Source organism: Microtus oregoni, unplaced genomic scaffold (assembly GCF_018167655.1).
Source record: "Microtus oregoni isolate MIOR12 unplaced genomic scaffold, Mior012 000004F_ref0000308, whole genome shotgun sequence".
Lineage (NCBI taxonomy): Eukaryota > Metazoa > Chordata > Mammalia > Rodentia > Cricetidae > Microtus > Microtus oregoni.
The window spans coordinates 46,569,890-46,591,995 of record NW_024543063.1 but is presented as its reverse complement, the minus strand read 5'-3'; the positions used below and the strand labels follow the sequence as shown (position 1 = coordinate 46,591,995).

Below are 22,106 nucleotides of genomic sequence, written 5' to 3'. Positions count from 1 at the left end.
CCTCAGCCTGGCCCTTTTTTGCAGTTTCCTCTGCAGTGCTCTGAAGACGATGAATAAGACATGAGTGTGACCTAGGTGGTCTTAAATGATGAGCCCATCAGCATGTTACAGGCCTTGGCAGCCCATTTCCATTTGCCCCCTCTAGGTGCACACTTTCCTTGCCGACACCTGTGACTCTTGATAACATCACCAACCTCCCACCACCTGGGACAGCAGGCTCCCAACTGTCCTGAATCTGAACTGGAAGAACAAATGTCTCCCCAGCCTGCAGGACAGCAGGGTAGGAAGTAAAAGCGGTGCCCCATGTGTGCCTCCCACTGTTGACAGAAGGAGACCTACTGTCAGGCTAGGAGACCAAGCCAGCCTGACTTGAGTCAGGCTGTGAATTGAGAGGAGAGGGAAAGTGGTTGTCGTGTGGTTGATCCACACTGCTTCAAGCCCAGAAGTCTTGAAGGGCCAAGGCCTGAGGGTCCTTTCCTGACCTTGATAGTCCTTCACCAGGCTGTGCTGTTTCTAGCTCCTCTCCACTCTGCCCTCACTCTTCCTCAGCTAGGACAGACGCCTAGGCTCTGGCCCTAGTACCCTCCTTGTAGAAGACAAAGGGATCTTGTTCCTTCTGTTTTGGAGAACAGGGATGGATAGTCAGTGACGGACTGGAATGACATCTTCCCACCCTGTATTTCTTGTTGGGCACTGTCCGTGGTTTGTGCTCTGAGGTGTCCTGGCCCAGTCACTGCCTTCACTTTCCTACTCCCTGCTTAGTCAAGGTTCAACTCCACTCTCTCCCCAACAATCCTACCCACAGGGAGTCTACTGGTGGTTCTGGGACTGCCTCCAAACTGTGACCGGTTATAGGCGGTGGTGTGGTCTGTCACCTGATTGTTTTATCTACTCCATTTTACCCCAGCTGACCAACCAAAAAGCTGAACTACCCTATCCTGCCCAGCCATGCCAGTGTATAAGGGCTGTCTGTGTGCGCCTTACCCCACCCCCACCAGACTATCGCAAACTGCCAGTATCCACTCACAGGTGTTTCCTGTTGCCGTTTCTTTTGCTCAGCATGACCTCCACAGCAGGTGCTGAAGGCCCAGCCAAAAACCTCTTCATAGGCAGTTCTAAAACACTGGGGTAAGGCTCCCCAGGGATCTGGGTCACCCCACCCCCACCTAGGAAACTGTTGGCTCTTCCTGAGCACTCCCCCCTCTCCCCATGACAGCTTTGTGCAGTGTCAGACTACTGGGCCATATCACCACAGGTACTGGGACACCAGGGTGCTCAAGCTGGGGAGACCTTATGGATGTCCAGTTTCTCTAGATAACAGAAATCCTGGTAGAAGGATGGAGGGTCCATTTCTCTAGCCATGGGAGTGGAAACACATCGGGACCTTCTTAGCAAAGGCCTGCCTTCCTGAAATCCCGTCCCACCCTCAGAGCGGGTCTCAAAGGTCTCCTAACCTAGGTTAACAACAAACTTATGTGCTGGAGGCAGGGAGGCCCTCCCTTGGGAGTCCTACTTCCTCATCACAGGTCTGCTGACTGTTGGGGGCCACAGAGTTCACAGTTTGTTATTGCCGGGAAAGAGGTGCCTCAGGGGCAGCCATCCGGGTCTCCTGTCTCCCAGGCTCCAACTCCTCCCCTAAGCAAGGATTCCCGCTTCCCCCCACAGCCTAAAGTTGCTCCTGAAGCTCCACCATAGGAGGCTGCCTCGCCAGAGGGGCCCATGCAGAAGCTACCACCCCCTGATGCAGTTCTGCTGCCCCCTGGTGGCAACAGCTCAGGCACGCCATGCTAGCTTTTCTTTCACTTTGCCCACTAGCCACAGTTAGTCTAGAATATGCAGTTTGGGCCTTCTCTAGGCCAGCTGCTTGGATCCACTCAGGGCCTGTAGTTCCCAGGCCCAGATGCAGGTTCAGCCTGTTGAGCAGAGCAGAGCTCCCTTCCCTTCTGTGTCTCTTCTCCAAGCACAACCCTGGACTGTGGGCTTTCTTCCACCAGGATTTCCAGGGCAAATGCACGCGATGTTGTCACAGCTGGAGTGTGGGCACAGGAGTGCCAGGAAGAACACACCAGAAGGTGTTGGAGCAGAGGTTCAGAAGTGCAGCAAGCCATGTAGGAAACGCATTTTGCTTTTTTATTTTCTGTAAAACTCTGTAAATAAAATACAAAACCAAGGGATGTAGTGAGGCAGAGCAAGATATGGCCAAGCCCCTGACACTCTGTGGCAAAGGCTATGCAGAACCAAGGCTGGGAGGCACTTCATTCAGGCACTCTACCAACCCCAGGGGAACAAAAGAATATATTAGATTTTCATTCATAGGGATTTGTGGGGAGAGGTGTCTGGAACCAGCCCTCACCCTCCCTGCCAGTGCCTGGTAAGCCCTGAAAATGGGGGAAGGAACACTGGGAGCCGGTGATTAGAGTTCAGAATGCTGTGCTGGCCATGCTGCTGGGCCCAAAGATGCGAGGCAGAGCATCCAGGGACTCTTCTAGCCGCCGATGAGCAGACTGTCCTTCTTCCCCTATAACGTGTGAGCATAAGATCAAGAGTGGCCCTGACATCCTCCAGGACTTCCCACGCCTGGCATTACCTCACCCTACTCCCAACAGCCAAGGTGTTCTCAGAGGTCATGTCTCCCATTTCCCAGCCTCACCACACTGCTGTAGGCTCTGCCGGGCAGCTTCTCTCACAGCTTCCGTGTCTGTCTGGCACAAGTACACCAGGGGCTCAATACCCTCAGGAGCCTATGGGAAACAAAACATTGAGGCAGGTTCAGTATAACAAGCAGGAATAGCCCTGGAGCGAAAGTGGTAGTAGGTAGGTAGGTAGGTAGGTAGGTTGGTTGGTGGCGATCACCTTGATACAGCCCAAAGCCAGGCATCCAGCCACTCGAGTTTGTACATCCTCATCCTCAAGTTGGTCCAGGAAGCACAAAAGAGCCTGGGCAAGGGTGGGAGGGCAGATTTAGCTAGTGGACGCCCTCAGCCCTCACCTTACTCACAAAAGAATCCTGCCAAACTCACCCTTTCCCGGAAGACAGGACCAAGTGAGAGGCTCCGAAGTTGGGTGCTAACCGCAGCCATGACTTTGTTATTGCCGTGGACCAGCAGGGAGCTAAGAGCCCGAAGCCCATCCCTTCGCAGGCGCCCCTCAGGTGCTAACCTCAGGGCTTTCAGCACAACAGCCTGGTCATCAGAGTTCAGATTCTGTACCAGTAGCACTAAAAGAAGTGGGTGGCACAAATTGGTAAAAACTCTTGGGGTGACTTTGTCCTCATGATCCCATCTTTTACACCCTCAGGACCACCCCTGGGGTCAGCATTCTGTGGCCAGGGTCACTGTCTCACCTTCCTCTGCAGTCTCTGTCACATAGGCATCCATGGAGGGGCTGTCCAAGGCTTCTACATAACTCCAGAATTGGAAAATGGTGAACTGTTCCCCGGGGCCTGGTTGGGGCCTCCTAGGCAGCTTCCGCCCCAGGGCGTCTTCCAGGAACTTCACACACACTGCAGGAGACAGTACCACAGCCTGAGCTGGGATAGACCCAGGTCTCTAAGTGGGAAGAGAATGTCCCCGTTCTAGCTCAGGCCCAGGGACTCCTTGTCCACCTCTATTCTGAGAACGAGCAATCACTAGTTCTCTTCAATGCTCAATTTGTCCGTCAGTAGGGGCTAACAAGGAAGCTAGGAAAGGAAGGAAGGGGCAGGTAGGCAGCCCACTCACCAGCCTCGGCTAAGCCTGGCTGGCGCAGGGAAAGACGGGCACCGTACTGGCTGCAGAAAATGAGGAGCACCTGCTCCACGGGGCAGATGAAGGGGCTGAGTCCCTCTGTACATTGGTCCCAAAAGGTCAGGAAGCCGGACCGAGAGGCTGAGAACTGCACCACTGTGAGGGGAGGGTGAGAAAAGCCATCAGCAACAGAGCAGGTTAGGCAGGAGGGGAAGGTGTGTAAATGGGAAAAGGTCAGGCATGAACTCCAGGTGGGCATCAGCCCAAGCCCAAGGGGGACCTTTACCTTCCTGGGCAGAGGTGGCAGCAGTCCCCCATAGCTTGCTGTGCTCACACACTTCCTCAAGCACGCGCGCCTCCCTCAGCAGCCGCTCTAGGGCCCATGCCTCCTGGCAGCGCAGGGGCCCAAATGTGCCCAGTTTCTAGAGGACAGGAGTTGCCAAGTAATTTAGACCTCATGGTAAGGGTTGGGGAGGATGGAGTCAGGGGAGTACAGGTCCCAGCATGCATTGGGAGGGGCTGAAACAGGAAGAGCATCGGAGGTATTACATGCATAGGAGCCAAATGCCCAGGACCCTGGGGCACTGGTGTGTGAACTGAGAGGTTTAGAGGACCAGGACTGGAATGCAGGACTCCCTGGGGCAAGGGCTGAAGGGGTGTGTGTTATCCCCTCACCAGCAGGAGGCGGCTGCAGTGGTACAGGTGCTGGACCAAGGTGGCATCCAGGGCTGGACACCCTGTGCTTAGGGACTGGGCATTTGATGAGTCTAATCTGTCCTCTGCCACAGCCTCTGGGCTGCTTGTGGGCCTGAGAGAAAAATGGATCAAACATCCCAACAACACACATCACCGTCTGGTTACCAGAGATTATTTTTATTAAGCTCCTCCCACCAAGAATAGAAGAACAAAGTGCAGACTCAGACAATAAGACACAGGTAAGTTCACAGAGACTTCCAGGAGGATGAGGCCGCGATGAGTAAGTAACATGGTCTTATAGCCAGTCTACTTTTTGCTACCCCTGCTAAGAAGAAAGGGGCTGCCGGACCCGAGATGGGCGCCAGTAGGACTGCAGGCGGGATGGTCTATAAAACGTGGACTGGGAGGGACGCAGGGCTTGGGACTGGAACCTAGGAAGTCGTAAAGGGAGGAGGGACCGGGTGCGACTCTCAAATCTGAATCGGTAAAGTCTACTCCAGGAATGAGAGCCGAGAGGCCGCAGCCTCCGGGAGAGTCGGGGTCGTGATGGAGGGGGCTGATACTGGGGGACACAGGGCACATGATGAGGCGCTGAAAGGGCTCCTTCACAGGATGGGTCCAAGGTGAGGTAAAGGGAAAGAAGAGAGGCAGGAGGCTCACAAGCTGATGGGGACTTGCAGGGGAGGCAGACATTGCAGAGATGAGCAGGGTGGCCAGAAACACTGGGATTGATGAGTTGGTGACATGGGCATCAAAGATACATGAGGTATACAAGGAAAAACCAAAACTTCACTTGCTGCAAGCCCCACCTCACCAGTCCCCATCTTGCCTTTTCTCCCAACCTCCTCCTTCCCCTCCTCTGCCTTACATTGTTTTACCTCTTCCGCTTCATATCTCCCCGCCCAACTATTTCCCAGTCTGGCCTTACCTGGCCCCAGGACCGTCGTTGTCGTCATCTTCATCATCATTGAGGAAGCTGAAGCTCTCCAGGGCATGTTCCACAGTGATGCTAAGACTGGAGGCCCTGCTTCGGGTCAGGCCTTGTCTCTGCTGAGATTATAAGAGGGGTCAGTGCTGCTGCCACTGGCTGGCAGCTCTCTCTGTACTGTCTCAGCCCAACCTCCTTACCATGAGCAGACTCTCCAGGCGAGTCACCTCCTGCTCCAAGCCCTGCAGCTCAGGGAACTGACCACGATAATCATCCAAGGCAGCCATTAGGGTCCCCAGGGCCTCTTCAAGCCTTTTGTCCCCAGCTCCTTCGGTTGCTTCAGGAACTGGGGCTTGGGCAACTGTGGCCTGGCTAAGTTCTGGATATTGGGATGCAGGGGCCGCGGATGAGGGAGAGGAACTTGGGCTCTTAGGAATTTGTTCTGGGGAGTTCGGGGCAGGGCTTATGTGGGACTTTGAACCAGAACAAGCAAGACTCTGGTAAGAGGTGCAGGATACTGTGGGGTCGTCTGTTTTAGTGTAGGAAGTGGTGGCTGGGTGGCTACAAGGCAGAGGTTCAGTGCCTGGGAGTGCGGGGTCTGCGGAGGAGGGGGAGGAGCTGGAGCTTACAGCAAGGTCTATAGAAGGGGTAGGGCTTTCCATTGTGGAAATGGGGCTTGTAGAGATCTGGACTGGGTCCACAGCACTGGTGATGTGACTTGTAGTGGTATGAGTTGACACCCCAGTTTTTCGAGTAGGGCTAGTGGTCCTGTGACTGGGGCTCAGAGTGGCATTGGTGGGGCTTGGAGTAGTGCAAGTAGGACTTATAGTGGTGTGGGTGGGGCTCGGGGTGCTATGTGTAGGGCTGGCGGTAGTGTGGGTGAGACTGGCAGTGGTGTGGGTGGGGCTCGGGGTGGTGTCAGGAGGGCTTGTGCTAGCCTGGATTGGGTCTGGAACACTGGGGCTAGAGCCTGTAGTAGCGAGGGCGGAGGGCGTGGGTTTGGGGGTAGAATCTACAGTAGTGGAAGTTGGGCTTGGAACACTGTGGGCAGCGCTTACAGCACTGCAGGTAGAGCTTGTATGTGTGAGGCTTGGACACTCCGAAGGATCAGAGTTTGTGGCTTTGTGAACTGAGTCTAGCGGCGTGGATGAGGCAGGGTCTGTACATGTGGGGGCAGGGCCAGTTGAACTTGGGGTGGGTCTTGTGGCAGAATGGCGAGTGTCTGGGACAGGAGGAACACTATTGAAATGCTCCACATGGGTGGAATCTGGGTATACACGTGGGCTAGGTCCCGGGACTGGGCTTTCTGGGCCCACTGCTTCCACAGCCTCAGTCAGGGCAGCATCCACACTGGCCTCACTGATGTGGCTGAGAGTCCGGCTGTAAGGGGCATGCCCATTGACCAGGGCGGGGGCCACAGCTGGCTCTTCTTCCATAGAGCTAGAGGTGAGGGGCTCTGGCCTTCGGAAGGCAACTTGGATGGGCAGGGGCTCTGGCTGCTGCATGAGGGGCTTGGGAGTTGATGAATGTCGAGCAGTGCCTGAGAGCTGCGGGCTGGACGAGTCATCTGAAGATTCAGATGACAGGGACCATGCCGTCCCATTCTCTAGCTCGTCCTGCCGCCGTAACATGTTCTAAGAGAAAGAAACACTTCAGGGTTACGCCAGAAAGACTCTGGGAGACGGTAAGACCTGGGACCTGGATTTCAACTCACATAGAAGGCCTGCTCCCGAAGCGAGGGTGTGTCTGGTGGGCTCTGGCTGTACGTGGAGAATCGCTTGGTAACAGTGGAAGCTTTGTTGACTGTAGAAGCTGCCGAGGGCTGGTCATCCTTGTCAAAGGGACTGCAAAGGGAAAGGACATTAGCCATGCCACTACCTTCCTTTCGCCTTGTCCTAAACCCTTCACTCCTACCAACCTCCATATGACTTCCAGGCTGAGCTTGATGGTGCCAAGGTCATTGATGTCCACAGCCACAACCTGGGGCAGGGCAGCAAATAGGTCCTTGGTCTCACAGGAGACACTGCCCACAACGACATGGTTAGCCAGGCCCTTCAGTTCTGTCACCTGTAGCCAAGAGTGCACGGAGGGGTCACGTGAGTGTAGGTGCTAATGAGCTTCAGGGCATCCAGAAATCTGAGTTTGCATAGAGGTTGTAAGACAGTCACAGGGTCACAGGTGTGCAGATTACAGGAGGATGAGAGTTCCAGGGATCACAGGGCCATGGAGGCCATCTGGGAGCAAGAGCATCATAGAAGTCTAAGCTGGTAGGGTCCCTGGATTTATAGGGTCGCAGTCTCATGGGAGTTCAATGGAAGTCAAATATTCACAAGTTTGGAAGTTCGTGAGAAGGTCTCAGTATCAAAGTCATGAGGAAGATTGTTTTCAAGGCCACATAAAGAGGGTTATGGAGGTCATGGAGTCACATTTACAGGCCCAGAGAGCTATAAGGGACTACAGGAATGAGAGCCTTAGGAGAGATCTTTACAAGGAATTCCCAGGATAACGGGGTCATAGGAACAAGCTGTCTTATGGATCAGGTCAGGAAAGTCACCTTGATGGACAGGAACTCTGTGAGCAGGGGAAGAAAGACGGTCTCTTCACTGTCCCACACCTGCTTCCCACTACTCTCTATTCGGCCTCGCAGTTTCCATCGCTGGCGACCATATTTCATGCAGATCTAGGGAGACAGGCAGCATGAAGCAGCTCTTGGAACCGTGGCCCTTCCTCCCACCCGGGTCTTCTCAGTACAACCTCATACCTCATACTGATCGCCTACACACAGCCTGGCGAAGCCAGCCAGCCCTGGGCACAGAAAGGAGAAGATGAGCCATGCTGGGGGCCTTAAGCATACCCACTCCTGTCTCTCTTCTGCTCCGACAACTCATTACCTTTCATCCGGAGATGAAACTCGCCCAGCTGTGCCTCTAGCTCATTCTCCAGAAGACACATGCTCTGGGAAGGAGGGGTAGGAATGTGAGGAAATGAAAAACCAGTTCTCTCTCACCAGCCCACACCTTGTGCCTCTGCCACAGGGGTCCTCATTGCTCACCTCTGTGTACTCTCGATGCCCTCTAGTGGCCTCAGCCAGGCTATCCCGGGCCTCTCGACTCCCGGGGGACCCCGTGCTGTAGGCACGGACCATGTTGTAGGCACCATCCCGGAGACGCCGCTGGACACAGTATGCTTCATACATCTCGTCAATCTGGGGAGGTGATAATGGGGGTAGCAGCAGGGGACTGAGACTCACCACTGGGGTTGCCCACACTGGACCTTCCCCTTTCCCTGGGATAGCCAAACCCACATCCCACTCTGCGTGCATGCTGTACGCACCTTACTGGCATGGAACTCCAGCCGTCGAAGAAAACGTTCAATGGACTTGACTTGCTAAGGGAGAGTTGAGTCAGAAAGAGCCTAAGTCTTAGGACTCTTTCCTCTCCCTGTGAGCCAACCCTCTTCCAACACCATTCTATATCCACTCACCTTGTCCAAGTCATACAGGAAGCCCTACAGAGGGAGACAAGAAGGGATACTTAGAAGGTGTCAGGAAGACCCCAGGAACATATTTGCCTATCCAGCTATTTTTCAGGATTCAACAAAAATGTTTCCTCCTTTTACAACTGTCCTCCCAGGAAGAACCCTGGCCTTCTTCTTTACCACTGCAATATAATCTCTCGCTGTCATGAGTGAGGCCTTGAACTCTCACACTGCAGCTTCTCTGAGTAAGGCACTAGGTCTCAAGCAGAAAGTGCATTCCAAGAGGTTGGAACAGAATAACCTACCAGCTCACCTCAGAACACAGCTCAATATCATACAAGGTTGCTTTGCCCAGACCCTACACTATACAAAAGCAAGAGAGATACTGGTCCAGGACATCCCCTGGCATTTACTCACTAGGCGGGAATTCCTCTTGGACTCTTTTATCTGGCCCTGGAGCTTCTCCTGCTCCTGCTGATGCACTTCCAAGTAGGCCCTAGGGGAAAGGCAAGTGACGAGAGTCAACAATCCAGCCTCAAGCTGACAGGATGCTGGTGGTAGGAAAAGGGTGCATAGCTGGGGAAGATTCAGACTTGCAGAAACTTAGATGGAATCCTGGGACATTGCACAAGGAGGGTGTTGCTTACGTCAATCCCCGCTTAAGGGCGGCATACACCAGGTCCAGCCGCTCTGGCTGTGGCACCTTGGGGGCTGGGTGGGCTACGGAAAACATCCTCGATACTCGGGAGAGCACTAGAGGCTTCCGTGGGGGCCCTGGTGGGCTGAAGACCGTGAAGTTCCTGAAGAAGAGACTGCCTTTAAAAAAGGGTTAGCAAGAATCCCCCAAACCCTTACTACACACCCAGTGCCCAACCCCATCTAACTCTCTCAACCCCATTAAACCCCTTGTCGCGTACCTGGGCCCGCGCTCGTGGCTGCCGAGGACGCCTGCGAAGGACTGGCTCCTATTGACCCGGGCGCTGAGCAGGCGGCGCTGCGGCCGCACCGACAGGGACATCATGGAATGAGTCCGCGCGGGGCTCCCTGGGGGTGGCGGGGGTGTGTGTCCAGCACCAATCGTGTCCCCGAAGAAGCCCCCTTCCCGTGGCTGGGTCCCAGGGCTGGAGCAGGCCCTCCCTGGTCACCAGGAACAGCTGCCCCAATGGGCTCCAGCCTTGGCAGTCTTAGCCTCATTGGCCCCCTCGCTAATGACAGGGCAGTGGCAGGCGACTCGGCCTCGGACTCAGCGTGGCCTCCGCTCTGCCCCTACTTCCTGCGGAGGTGAGGGCTCCGCCTGTCGCGGGGCAGGAAGGGGGGGGGGTCGCGCGGGGACCCTCCTCCAGCTGGGAAGAAGCAGGAAAGAGGCGGGGCGCGCGAAGAATGTGCGGAAGCGCCTGTTTACCCGGGGGCGGGGCGGCATCCCCAGCCCTTCCCCTGCCTGCTCCCCCCCCCCCCCAAGTGGCCGAAAGCTCGGGTGCCACCACCCCGGGAGGCCGTGGAAGGTCATGGGGCGGGGCGCGGGTTAGGATCTCAGTAGAGGCGAGAGACAGACCTGGCCCGTGCAGGTTTGTAACCCACCGCCCTACTCACACCAACTCGCAGGCGCCTTGACACCAGCGTCCTCCCGGCGCCCGGGGATTCCCAGAGTGGGAAGCAGCGCCGAGAGAAGTGCCCCGCCTCCTCCACTTTTCTATAGACCCTTCTTGGAAACTGAGTCGTGAAGGCACGCTTCTACTAATGTGGGAGGAAAGGAGTCCCGACCGAACCGCCACCCCAACCTACTCCAACGAAACACGCATCCTAGGCCCCCAGAATCCCGTCTGCATCCCTTGTGGCCATCTCTAGAGCCTTTGAAGCTCCAAGCCGAGTCCTACCTCTCTTCTTGGAGTTCATGGTGGGTTCCGGATGGTCCCAGACCCGCGCTCACCCACTGTGTCCCGCTGGCCTGGGGCTTTTGGTTCTAGCCCCGCTGGGCTCCAAGCTCACTGCCAGAGACTCTGGCCCTGGTTTCGGCTGCTCTAGGCGCCTCCCGCCCGCCCAGTTCCTGCCTCCTGACTCAGCCAGCCGGGATGGGGCGGGACTGATCCCCCGGACTAGGGGGGCACCCGACCTCGGTCTGCCTGGCCTCTGCAAGGGGTGACTAGGGGCTTTCCTCCGGAGTAGGCCGGCACATTGTTTGGGCTTAGGAGCGCCTGTGAAGGGAGTTGAACCCCAGAATTATTATGGAAGGATAGACTGAGACTTGTGGGACAGTGATAGAAAGGTGTACAAGGGGCTGAGGAAATGGCTCAGCTTCTCTTCCAGCAGCCCAGGTTCAATTCCCAGCACCCACATGGCAGCTCACAACTGTAACTCCAGTTCCAGATCTCTCTCTCTCTCTCTCTCTCTCTCTCTCTCTCTCTCTCTCTCTGTCACACACACACATGCATACATGCATGCAAACCTCCAATACATTTGAAATAAAAAATTTAAAAAAAGAAATATGTTCAAAAGTGGCTGTCAGGCTGCTGAGAAAAAAGCCAACATAAAGAGGGTTGGGAATTAGGGTTCTGTGTGTGTGAAGGGAGAAAGTAGAAAGTTGGGGGTGCTGAGTGCAGGGACTGTGGCAGTGGAGGACACTGGATAATAAGGACTCTGTAGAAGCTGAGGAAAGAGATAAGCTGAAGGGGCAGGAGCTAGATCAACCACAGATCATGTGCTACTCCAAGACACTGAGGAGGATTCCAAAGCCCCCTGCATCGTCTTTATACCCACAAAGGGGGTGTTCCCCTCTCCTGGGCCCACAGAGAAAAGGATCAGGTCCTGCTACCCAGCCAGGGCTTCCCCCTATAGTGGAAGGTGTCCTTCTACCCTTGGCTCTCCCCCCAAGTCCTGAAATCCCTTGGTACCAGCTTTCTTGATCCCAGCCTCCTCTCTCTCTCTCTCTCTCTCTCTCTCTGTTTTTGTTTTTTATTTGTTTGTTTGTTTGATTTTGTTTTTCGAGACAGGGTTTCTCTGTAGTTTTGGGCCTGTCCTGGAACTAGCTTTTGTAGACCAGGCTGGCCTCGAACTCACAGAGATCTGCCTGCCTCTGCCTCCCGAGTGCTGGAATTAAAGGCTTGCACCACCACCAGCCCGGCTATCCCAGTATCTCTTACTTGAATATCCCTTGTCCACATCCAGCATGAACTATGCATTCCTGTGGACTGCTCACCCAATACAAGCCTTTATGCCTCTTTCAGCTCCCATATCCAACACCCTAGCCTTATCGTATACTCTGGAATGCCCTTTTCCTAACTGTCCATACTAAGCCTCACTGTCCATAATCACCAGTTTCTCCCATCACCATCACCATATCTGTCTGTTACCTGGGACTTCTGGTCCCCTGAACACAAGTCATTTATTCAGCTACCCACTGAATGGCAAGCATGTGCCAGCCACTGGAGATATAGCCCAGAATTTCAGACACCACTGTGCACAGAGATTACGTCCGCCTCTGCTTGCTTTCTCTTCCAGCTCCCTCCCACCTTCCTTCCCTTACCTCTCTGCACACCTTGTTCCCAGCCTGCATTTACAGTCACCCTTTTTTAAAAGTATCCTTTTTTTTATTTATTTATTACATATACAGTGCACTGCCTGCATATATGCTTGCAGGCCAGAAGGGGTCACCAGATCTCATTATAGATGATTGTGAACCACCATGTAGATGCTGGGAATTGAATTCAGGACTTCTGGGAGAGCAGCCAGTGCTCTTAACTGCTGAGCCATCTCTCCAGCCCCCAAAGCCACCCTTTTATCTCTTGCCTGCTGTTAGTATCCTCAGCACTCTACACTCCGTCTTGCGTGGCAGAAACCAAACCTGGCAAACCTGGCAAACCAACTCCCTGTTCCTGCTACTCCTACACTCATCCTGAATTGAGCCAGGAGGTCTTGGCATAGCAGCTGGAATCAGTGCAATACTCAACCTCAGATGGTTCTCACTTCCTACCTGGGAAATTATCCTGTATGGTGCTAGTCTTTTTCTCCCTTCTCAGAGAAGATGGATGTCTCAGACTTTCTCTTCAACTTACCGGTAAATTCAGTCACTCTTACACTGAACGTGAAAACAAGCCTGAAAACTCTCCAAAAGGCCATCAGTAATAAGAGAATCACTATGTGGTAAAAAAAACAATGAAAAAGAGCTGGGCAATGGTGGCACACGCCTTTAATCCTGGCACTCGGGGGGCAGAGGCAGGTGGATCTCTGAGTTGGAGGGCAGCCTGGTCTACAGAGCAAGTTCCAGGACAGGCTCCAAAGCTACAGAGAAACCCTGTCTCAAAAAACAAAGAAACAAACAAAACAAAAAAATAAATGCAGTAATATGAGTGAATCTTACAGTATATCAACTAGCGGCAGACATAAAACACAAGTAAGGCGATATGTATGGTTCCCTTGACAATGAATTTCAAAAACAGGTGAGAAAGTGCATGAGTGTGGTGCTGCATCCTATATCAGGAGGCAGGAGGATTGGACGTTCATGACTAGCCTAGGCTACATAAGACCCTGTCTCAAAAAACAAAAAGCCAGAAAAAGCACATAAAACCAATTTGTGATGCAGAAGTCAGATTAGCAATTGTCCTGGTTGGTTTTCATAAACGACGCAAATCTAGACATATCTGGGAAGAGGGAATCTTAACTGAGAAAACGTCTCCATCAGATTGGACTGTAAGCAAGGAGCATTTCCCTTTTCCTTTTTTAGACAGGATCTAGCTATGTAGTCTTGCTTAACTGGCCTGAAACTTGCTATGTAGATCAGACTAACCTTGAACTCATAGAGATCTACCTGCCTCTGTTTCCTGATTTTTGGGAGTAAAGGCCACCATAACTGGCTCTGCATTTTCTTGGTTCATGATGAATGTGGAAAAGCACAACCCAACTAGGGGTGGTGCTACCCTTGAGCAAGTGGTCCTGGGGTGTGTGAGAAAGTGAGTGAGCCATGGGCAGCAAGACAGTAAGTCACATTCTTCTATGGCTTATGTTTCAGTTCCGGCCTCCAGGTCCCTGCCCTGCTCGAGTTCCTGCCCTGACTTCCCTCAGTGATGAACTATTGTTACCTGGAAATAGAAAATGAAACAAACCATTCCCTCCCCATGTTGCTTTTGGTTGTGGTGTTTTACTACAATAATAGAACCCTTATTCAGACAGTACTTATCCTTAGGCTGTAACTGAAAGCAGGCAAAAGGGGTCTTCCGAAGTGTTAGCAATGTTCTGTTTCCTGCTGTGGGTTCTATTTCCAGGTCATACATAGGTGTGTTCCATTACAAAATGTATCATGGGGCTGGAGAGATGGCTCAGAGGTTAAGAGCACCTCCTGCTCTTCCAAAGGTCCTGAGTTTAATTCCCAGCAACCATATAGTGGCTCACAACCATCTGTAATGAGATCTGGTGCCCTCTTCTGGCCTGCAGGCACAGTACTGGGAATACCATATACATAATAAATAAATAAATCTTTTTTAAAAAATGTATCATGATGTACATTTAGGACAGACCTTTGTAGGAGGGGGATGGGGGAGGAGTGATGATGTCTTAGCTATATTTCCCGAGCTAGCCTCAAAACTCTTAGACTCAAGCAATCTTGCTTGCTGCCTTAGCTCCTGAGAAGCTCGGACCTCAGATGTATGCCACTGCTCCTAGCAACTTTCTGCATACATTAGAGTTCACCATATAGTTGGATTTTAAGTAAATAACTATACAGGGAATCTAGAATGTAGCTCAATGGCAAAGTATATGCTTAGTATGCTCAAAGCTCTGGATTCCATCCCCAGCAACACACACACACACACATACATGCACACACGCACACAGCGAATGAATAACTACAGAAAATAAATTACAGCTGGGCAGTGGTAGCGCACACCGTTAATCCCGGAACTTGGGAGGCAGAGACCGGCAGATCTCTTGTGAGTTCGAGGCTAGCCTCATCTACAAAACAGGCGCCAAAAGCCGGGCGGTGGTGGCGCACGCCTTTAATCCCAGCACTCGGGAGGCAGAGGCAGGCGAATCTCTGTGAGTTCGAGATCAGCCTGGTCTACAAGAGCTAGTTCCAGGACAGGCTCCAAAACCACAGAGAAACCCTGTCTCGAAAAACCAAAAAAAAAAAAAAAAAAAAACAGGCGCCAAGACAGCCAGGACTGTTAAACAGTGAAATCCTATCTCAAAAAACCACACAGCACATGCAAAATAGATAAATAAAATAAATAAATTACATCCCAATGTGTCTTGTGTCTTGCTCTAGCTACCCCATTCCTCACCCCACTGCTCTGTTCCTTTCTGAGTCAAGTTTCTGGAAGAATGGTCCACCTCCATTTCCTTGCCACACCCACCTACTCCTCTTCCTCTGCTGGCTGGCTTTTTGCACCCACCCCTTCTGTGACTCCTCAAGACAAGGTCAACAATGACCTCTCTGTTGCTGAATCAACCCAGTATCTAAAGTCTATTCCTTCTCTTGCTCTTTCTCAATAAAATACTGGACTCGTGGCTTTCTTCCTCTTCATTAACCCCTTCCTTCCATGAATTTCAAGAAGCAGTGGGGCTGGAGAGACCGTCAGCAGTTAAGAGCACTGACTGTTCTTCCAGGACCTGGGTCCAATTCCCAGCACCCACACGGCCGCTCACAACTGTCTGTAACCCCAGGATCCAACACCCTCTTACAGACAAACATGCAGGCAAAACACTAATGTGCACAAAATAAAATAAATTTTAAAAAAAAGGAAGCCACAGGGGCTGGAGAGATGGCTCAGTGGTTAAGAGCATTGCCTGCTCTTCCAAAGGTTGTGAGTTCAATTCCCAGCAACTACATGGTGGCTCACAACCATCTGTAATGAGGTCTGGTGCCCTCTTCGGGCCTACAGACATACACACAGACAGAATATTGTATACATAATAAATAAATAAATAAATAAACATTAAAAAAAAAAGGAAGCCACATACTTCTGTTTTTCTGCCTACTTAACACCACACATTTTCCTTTCCCACAGAGAACCTGTTTCTCTCTTTATCCTCAAAGGGACTCCACTGTCCCAACCCTTGGGCCATGTACCTTTCCGCATCCTTATCTATCCTCAACCAAACTGCTCTTGTAAGCATTAGGCCTGCTTATCCAACTGCCTCCCAGACGTCTACCCACAAACTAACGACAATGTGTAGTGGCCTGTAAGGGGAGAAGAGCCGAGTTTGAGGTGACTGGACTGAATTGACCACTTGTCCAAGTTTTAACCATCCCATGACAGTTCTATTATCTATTTGCTCAGTTGTTCAAAACAGAAACCAGGAGTCATCCTTGGTCCTGCCGTGAGTTACACTCAGCCTCCACTCAGTCGCCCACTTTTGACAGATCAAGCTTTTCGACACCTCTGGAACCCGCCCTGGGGGTACAAGCTTATAATTCCATCTACCTAGGAGGCTGAGGCAGAAGGGCCAAAAATTCATGCCTACCTGAGCTACAAAGTGAGTTCAAGGCCAGCCTGACTAACTTACTAAGACCCTATTGCAAAATTTAAAAAAAAAAAAAAGATTTTTTTAAAATGTCTTTAGGTATAGCTCAGAGGCAAAGTGCTTGCTCAGCCTGCTTAAGGTTCTAGTTCAATGCCCAGTACACATCATACACACACACACACACACACACACACACACACACACACACACATTCAGAGTGTGTCTCTAGAGTCTGCACCCTCACAGCAGGTCCGATCTATTACCAACTCTATCCTAGCATCCAAGCAGCCTCCCATAGGCTCCCTGTCTCTCCCTATCCTGCAATCAACCATTCTTTATTCACTAAGACACCCTTTTGAAAATTCCAGTCACCAACAATGCCAAAAACAACAACAATAACAAACAATCCTGCCCCTTTTTGAGTGTTTCCTGTATGTCAGGCAATATGCTGAGCAAAGATCATTTAATTCCAGCAAGAAGCCTATGTAGTTAGGTCTTATTAGAACTACTTCACAGCTGAGCTTGACTGTATGTGACCTTGGGTGAGATGTTTGGTTGGTTTCCCTGTGTAGCTCTGACTATCCTGGAACGTGCTCTGTAGACCAGACTGGCCTCACAGGGCCAAGACACTTCTTAAGCCTCTGGACTTCAGATACTCATAAGCATAATAACAACCACTGCCGGAAGCATGAAGTGAGATATCTCCATCTACAGATGTGTTTAGGGGAGGGGGAAGTACGTGTAGTACACAGCAAGTATTAGCTGCTATTATTAGTGATTATTAATTTACCAAAGATTACACAGCTAGTAAGTGGCAGGGCCCACATTCAAGCCTAGACATTCTGATCTAAGATTCTGAATCTTTAAAATCTCTCTATTCAAACTCTTATAAAATTTTCCAAAAAAAAAAAAAAAAAAAACCCAATGAGAGCTACAGAGTAATTTGCCGGGCTGTGATGGCGCACGCCTTTAATCCCAGCACTTTGGAGGCAGAGGCAGGTGGATCTCTGTGAGTTCGAGTCCAGCCTGGTCTACAAGAACTAGTTCCAGGACAGGCTCGAAAGAAGTCACAGAGAAACCCTGTCTCGAGAAACAAAACAAAACAAAACTTCACAGCTACCTCCTGCTCCTACGAATAAAGTCCTATGCTTCTTTCCCGGCCCCTGTCCTTCTCTGTAGCAACTGTGACCCCTCCTGCCACACTCAAGGTTTTTAGCATCTGATCAGCAAACTCCATCCCTCCCATACCCTCTTCCACTAGTGTGTGTGTGTGTGTGTGTGTGTGTGTGTGTGCGCGCGCACGTGTGCGCGCGTGTGGTGTTCAACCTTAGGTTCTTAGGCAAGTGCACTCTACCAATGAGCTACATTCCTAGCCCCCGCCCCCCCCCTTTTCACTGCTCTTAGCCTAACTCCCTCTCCTTTTTCCTCTGTCTCCCTAACTTCTCCTTCTAGGAAGCCTGCTCTGGATTGCTTCCCCCCTTTTGGCACCTCTATAGCTTCCTCTTTCTGATCCTCAAGGCCACATAGCTAAGTGGTAGTTCTGCAGGAGACCCTATCTTCCCACCAGTCTAGACTCTCTGGGTCCTGGGGCCTACCTGCTTGCCCTCTGCTGTAATTTCCGGAGCTCTCCTCCAAGACCTGAGCATCTGGGAAGTGAAAGAAGGAGGGGCTGAGTGCGGAAGCTGGGCTGCCCAGTCTTCGGAACAGGATCCTGACCTACTGGAGGGGTAGATCCTAGGACACAGTCTGAGTCTACTCTGATTCTCCTACCCAACCTACGATTCTTCTTTTCCCTTCCCAGTTTATTACATCACATACCACATGCATGGGTCAGGGGTTGCTCCCTGGGACTAGGTCAGGGTGAAGGTGTCCTGGGATTCTGGATTCAGGGTGTACGGGTTATTCCATCCATTTTTTTGTCCCTGGCAGCAGCTCTGCTGCCACTTAACCCCTATACTCAGGAACCATGAGTAACTGTTGGGAATACCAGCGCCACACCCACCTCACCATTAAATGGCCCCGGAGAATGTACAATTAACTGACTACTTCTGGTGGGGGGGGGGTGTCTCATCCCCTGTTGAGGTGGACAGAAAGGGTTGACACCTACTCCCATCCCTACCTAATGGAGAGGGACTATCTCAACTGGTGGGTGCTGGCTGCTAAGAGACGGGAGCCTTAGCTCCTGTCAAGTCCACAATGTGTTGTGGACGTGGGAAAGAAAGAATCCAGGTCCCAAAGGTTATGAAGTATGCAACTCAACAGTGAGTGGAATCCTCTTTCTTTCTTTCTTTCTTTCTTCCTTCCTTCCTTTCCTTCTTTCTGTTTTTCGAGCCAGGGTTTCTCTGTCTGTGTAGCCTTGGAATCTGTCCTGTAACTCACTCTGAGATCAAACTGGCCTCGAACTCACATAGATCCGTCTGCCTCTGCCTCCCAAGTGCGGGGATTAAAGGCATGCGCCACCACCGCCCGGCAGGGAATGAAATCTTAACTGCCTGCGTGAACCCAGTTTTTATAGACGCCCCCAATAGCTCCTGTGTGCCAAGACTAATACACCTGTGAGGGACGGAAAGTACGACTAACAGTACTGTCTATCTTGTGCAGTGGTCGGTGACACTAGCCATTGCCTCTCTGCAAGTCTCTGGGTCCAGCCCCTCTCAGCTGTAGGGCCACAGCAGACTGAGGTAAACAGAAGCTATAAATAACCCAGGCAAAAGGGTGACTGCGAGGGAGAAGGGGGTCGCGGGCAGAAGCCTGTCCCTGTCTCCATGGAAACTACCCCAAACCTAGCTGCTGACGTCATCTGGCAGCCACCAACCAGAACTGGCAATGAAAAGGGGAGGGGGCCTGCCGTGGCCTAGGACCCCCCACCCCCACCCCGGAACCGGGTGGAGACTGCTTGGTGGCCTCACTTCCTGCCGGCCTCCTCCCTGGTCAGCTGGTCACATTCTCTGTCCCGCCGCGCTCTGGGAGCTGGACAGCCTTCCCCAGCTGGGTCTGGCTAGGACGCGAGTCCCAGCGGTGGCGGACTGGGAACGCTCTGACTCACTCTCGCTTTCCTCGCCTGCTTTTCCACCTAAGCATAGCCTAATCCAAGGCTCTGTGTGCTCTCCTCCCTCTCACCCAAGTCCAGGCCCCGGGACTGCTCATCCCGCTCTGCTGCCCACAGGACCCGGACCGGGTAGGAGGTAGACAAGGGAGCCGTGCCAGTCCTTGTCCGGCTGTAGTGCTATGTACCGTTTTTCTCTTCCTACCCACCCCCACTGCCAATACTAGGATGGTGGATAGTGCAGGAACAAAAATTCAGATCAAATTCTTGCTTCTCCTCGACACAGCTGTGTGACCTTGAGAACGATGCTAACCTCTCTAGCCCAGTACGTACACCTACCAGATGGTCATAGACCTCCTCAAAAGACTGCATGCATGTCAGCTGAATACAGCAGACCCAGGACACACGCAGCCACACAGATGGTGGCCACGCACCGTTATTATTATATTAGATTGTTCACACGGGAGTCCAGTCTACACATAAATCAGAACTGATCTGGAAGGGCCGGTAAGAGAGGTCAGATTCAGGCTTAACTCGGGATAGGAGGACAGAGGGTGTTGAGGCTAACTTAAGCGGGGCTCTAGTCCAGGCGAACAACCCCTTCCCCAAACCAGTTCTACAGGATGCTCAATTCTGACTGTTTGCCGAGTCCCCATTGCAGCTTCCATTCCCAGGGAGAGGGTCTGGTCACCGACCTCCACCAGTGCGACCTTCTCCGGCTTCAGCTTTGGTTTGGGTGGGGAGTGTGGCCTCGGGCAGGCTCAGTCACCTCGGGCCTGGCCCCAAAGCAGTTTGGGTTGGAAGGGCCAGAAAGACTAGCTCATCTGAGAGGTCCCCTGCACCCTGTCGCCCCCTTCCAATTCCCAGACCAGCCTCCCGCCGCGCTGTGGGCAGCAAACGCTCGGGGGAGGGGGGGCAAGCTAATCCCAGGCCCCGAGAGGCGCCGCAGGCTCGCCCTCGGGCCTGCCCACCACGGAGCCCCGGGGCACGGCCGCCGCGGCCTGCGCGAAAGGGAAGAAGGCGGCGGCGGGCGCGGCAGACCCAGAGGCGGCGGCTTTTGTGGGGCGAAGCTGTGTCCTCGGCGCCGGGGGTGGGGGTGGGGGAGGTGGGGAGGAAAGACACCGCGCGATCCGGGTCGCGAGAATGGGGTGAGGCGGGACCCGGTCGCAGATCCGAGAGTCGCTGGGCGGCGCGGGTGCGAGAGGCACGGGATCCACCGCCCGCCCCCTCTCCCGGCCATGGCTATTCGGAAACGGCGCGGACACTCACATGGCTGCGCTGGGCTTCAAGGACCTCGCGCTGTCGGTGCTCTCGGCGTTGCCTGGCCTGCTCGCGCCGCAGCTGCCGCTGTCGCCGCCGCCGGCGCCTGCCCCTCCCTCCGCCCCGCCCCGCCGAGCCCCACCTCCTGCGTTCCCCGAGGCTCCCGCACCCCTAAGGGGCGCCCACAGCTCGCTCCACCTTCGCGGGTAGCCGGGCAGCGTGGTCTGCCTACCGTGTCAACCAGCTCGTGGGAGGGGAGACCTTTGGAAACCCGAAGGCGTCTGCGGGAACCGAGCTGCTTCCTGGGAATCTCAAGCAGACCTTAAAACTGGGGTAGGGGGCGCTAGGGAACCCCTCCTACTTGCCTCTTACCCAGATCTCTGCAGTTCTAAAGACCTCAGGCCCCCTTCCTGTCACATCAACAGGTTCTTGGAGCTGACACTGGAAGTTAGGGTGGTTGGAGAAAATGGTTAGGGTCTGGAAAGGCCAAAAGGGAAGTCGGAAGCCTAACCATCCCACCCCTCTGGATTGAAGCTCTGCCCGCTCCCATCCCTCCCCCACCTTTTCAGTCAGCTTCAGCTTCCCACTGTAGGGTCAGATTTATTATCTGGCTAATAAATCAGGGCCCATAGCCAGGCCATGCATGCATTCACCACTCACTGGGTACTACTTTCTATGGAGTTACAGATTTTGCTCCCTGGGATATAAGTGGCTAACCTGGTAAACTCTGGGTATGCATACTGGAAACACACATTGACCCTCCAGGCTAAAGCCTCATCTCCAAGGCCAGGGCTGGCCCTTCCAAGAAATGGGTTATAGTTGAATAGAGAGCTGGCCTGACTGACCCCCATGGGGTAAACAGCTGACTCCAATCTTCTATCTCTCCTACTAATCAGATGCTACTAGCTCTCTCCAACCCTATGTCCCTGATCCTCCACCCATTGGCTTCCCTGTAGCGCTTCATCTTTTGAAGTATGTCAGGCATACTCAAGGAGTGATTTGATGAATTTTAAGAGGTGCCCAGATTTCTGACCCTAACCCTGGTCCTGAAGGTTGATCTCACCAATCCAGTTTAGGTAGAACTGGGACTCTTGGGATACCAGCATCTTCATCCTCCCAAGCTGGGCTTGGATGCCCTTGTGAATGCCCATACTCCCTCCTCAGTTCTTTTTTGTTGTTGCTTTATGTGCATTGTTATTTTTCCTGCATATATGTCTGTGTGAGGGTGTCAGACCCCTTAGCCTGGAGTTACAGTTACAGCTGTGAGCTGTCCTGTGGATGCTAAGAATTGAACCCAAGTCCTTTGGAAGAGCAGCCAGTGCTCTTAACCACTGAACCATTTCTCTAGCCTCTCTTCCCAGTTCTTCTTCTTCTTCCTTTTTTTTTTCTTCTGGTTTTTCGAGACAGTAATTCTTTGTGTAATAGACCCAACTGTCCTGGAACTCACCAGGTAGATTAGGCTGGCCTTGAACTCACTGAGATCCGCCAGCCTCTGCTGGTATTAAAGGCGTGCGCCACCACC

At 52.8% G+C, this 22,106-nt stretch overlaps 1 protein-coding gene across 1 annotated transcript; it reads right to left on the bottom strand.

The window, feature by feature from the left end:
* Positions 1 to 2,153: 2,153 nt before the first annotated feature.
* On the bottom strand, positions 2,154 to 20,705 carry Ripor1 (RHO family interacting cell polarization regulator 1). Its single transcript, XM_041650002.1, has 22 exons — positions 20,594 to 20,705; positions 9,744 to 9,870; positions 9,474 to 9,626; positions 9,244 to 9,322; positions 8,833 to 8,856; positions 8,683 to 8,736; positions 8,402 to 8,554; positions 8,241 to 8,304; positions 8,111 to 8,154; positions 7,904 to 8,029; positions 7,268 to 7,416; positions 7,064 to 7,193; positions 5,550 to 6,983; positions 5,350 to 5,471; positions 4,401 to 4,533; positions 4,012 to 4,147; positions 3,720 to 3,881; positions 3,344 to 3,502; positions 3,021 to 3,217; positions 2,854 to 2,937; positions 2,651 to 2,741; positions 2,154 to 2,518 (listed from the first exon to the last, which is right to left on the bottom strand). Exons 2-22 carry the CDS (start codon positions 9,845 to 9,847, stop codon positions 2,421 to 2,423), a joined length of 3,696 nt encoding a protein of 1,231 aa, XP_041505936.1. The 5' UTR covers positions 9,848 to 9,870; positions 20,594 to 20,705; the 3' UTR covers positions 2,154 to 2,420.
* Between the last annotated feature and the right edge of the window lie 1,401 nt (positions 20,706 to 22,106).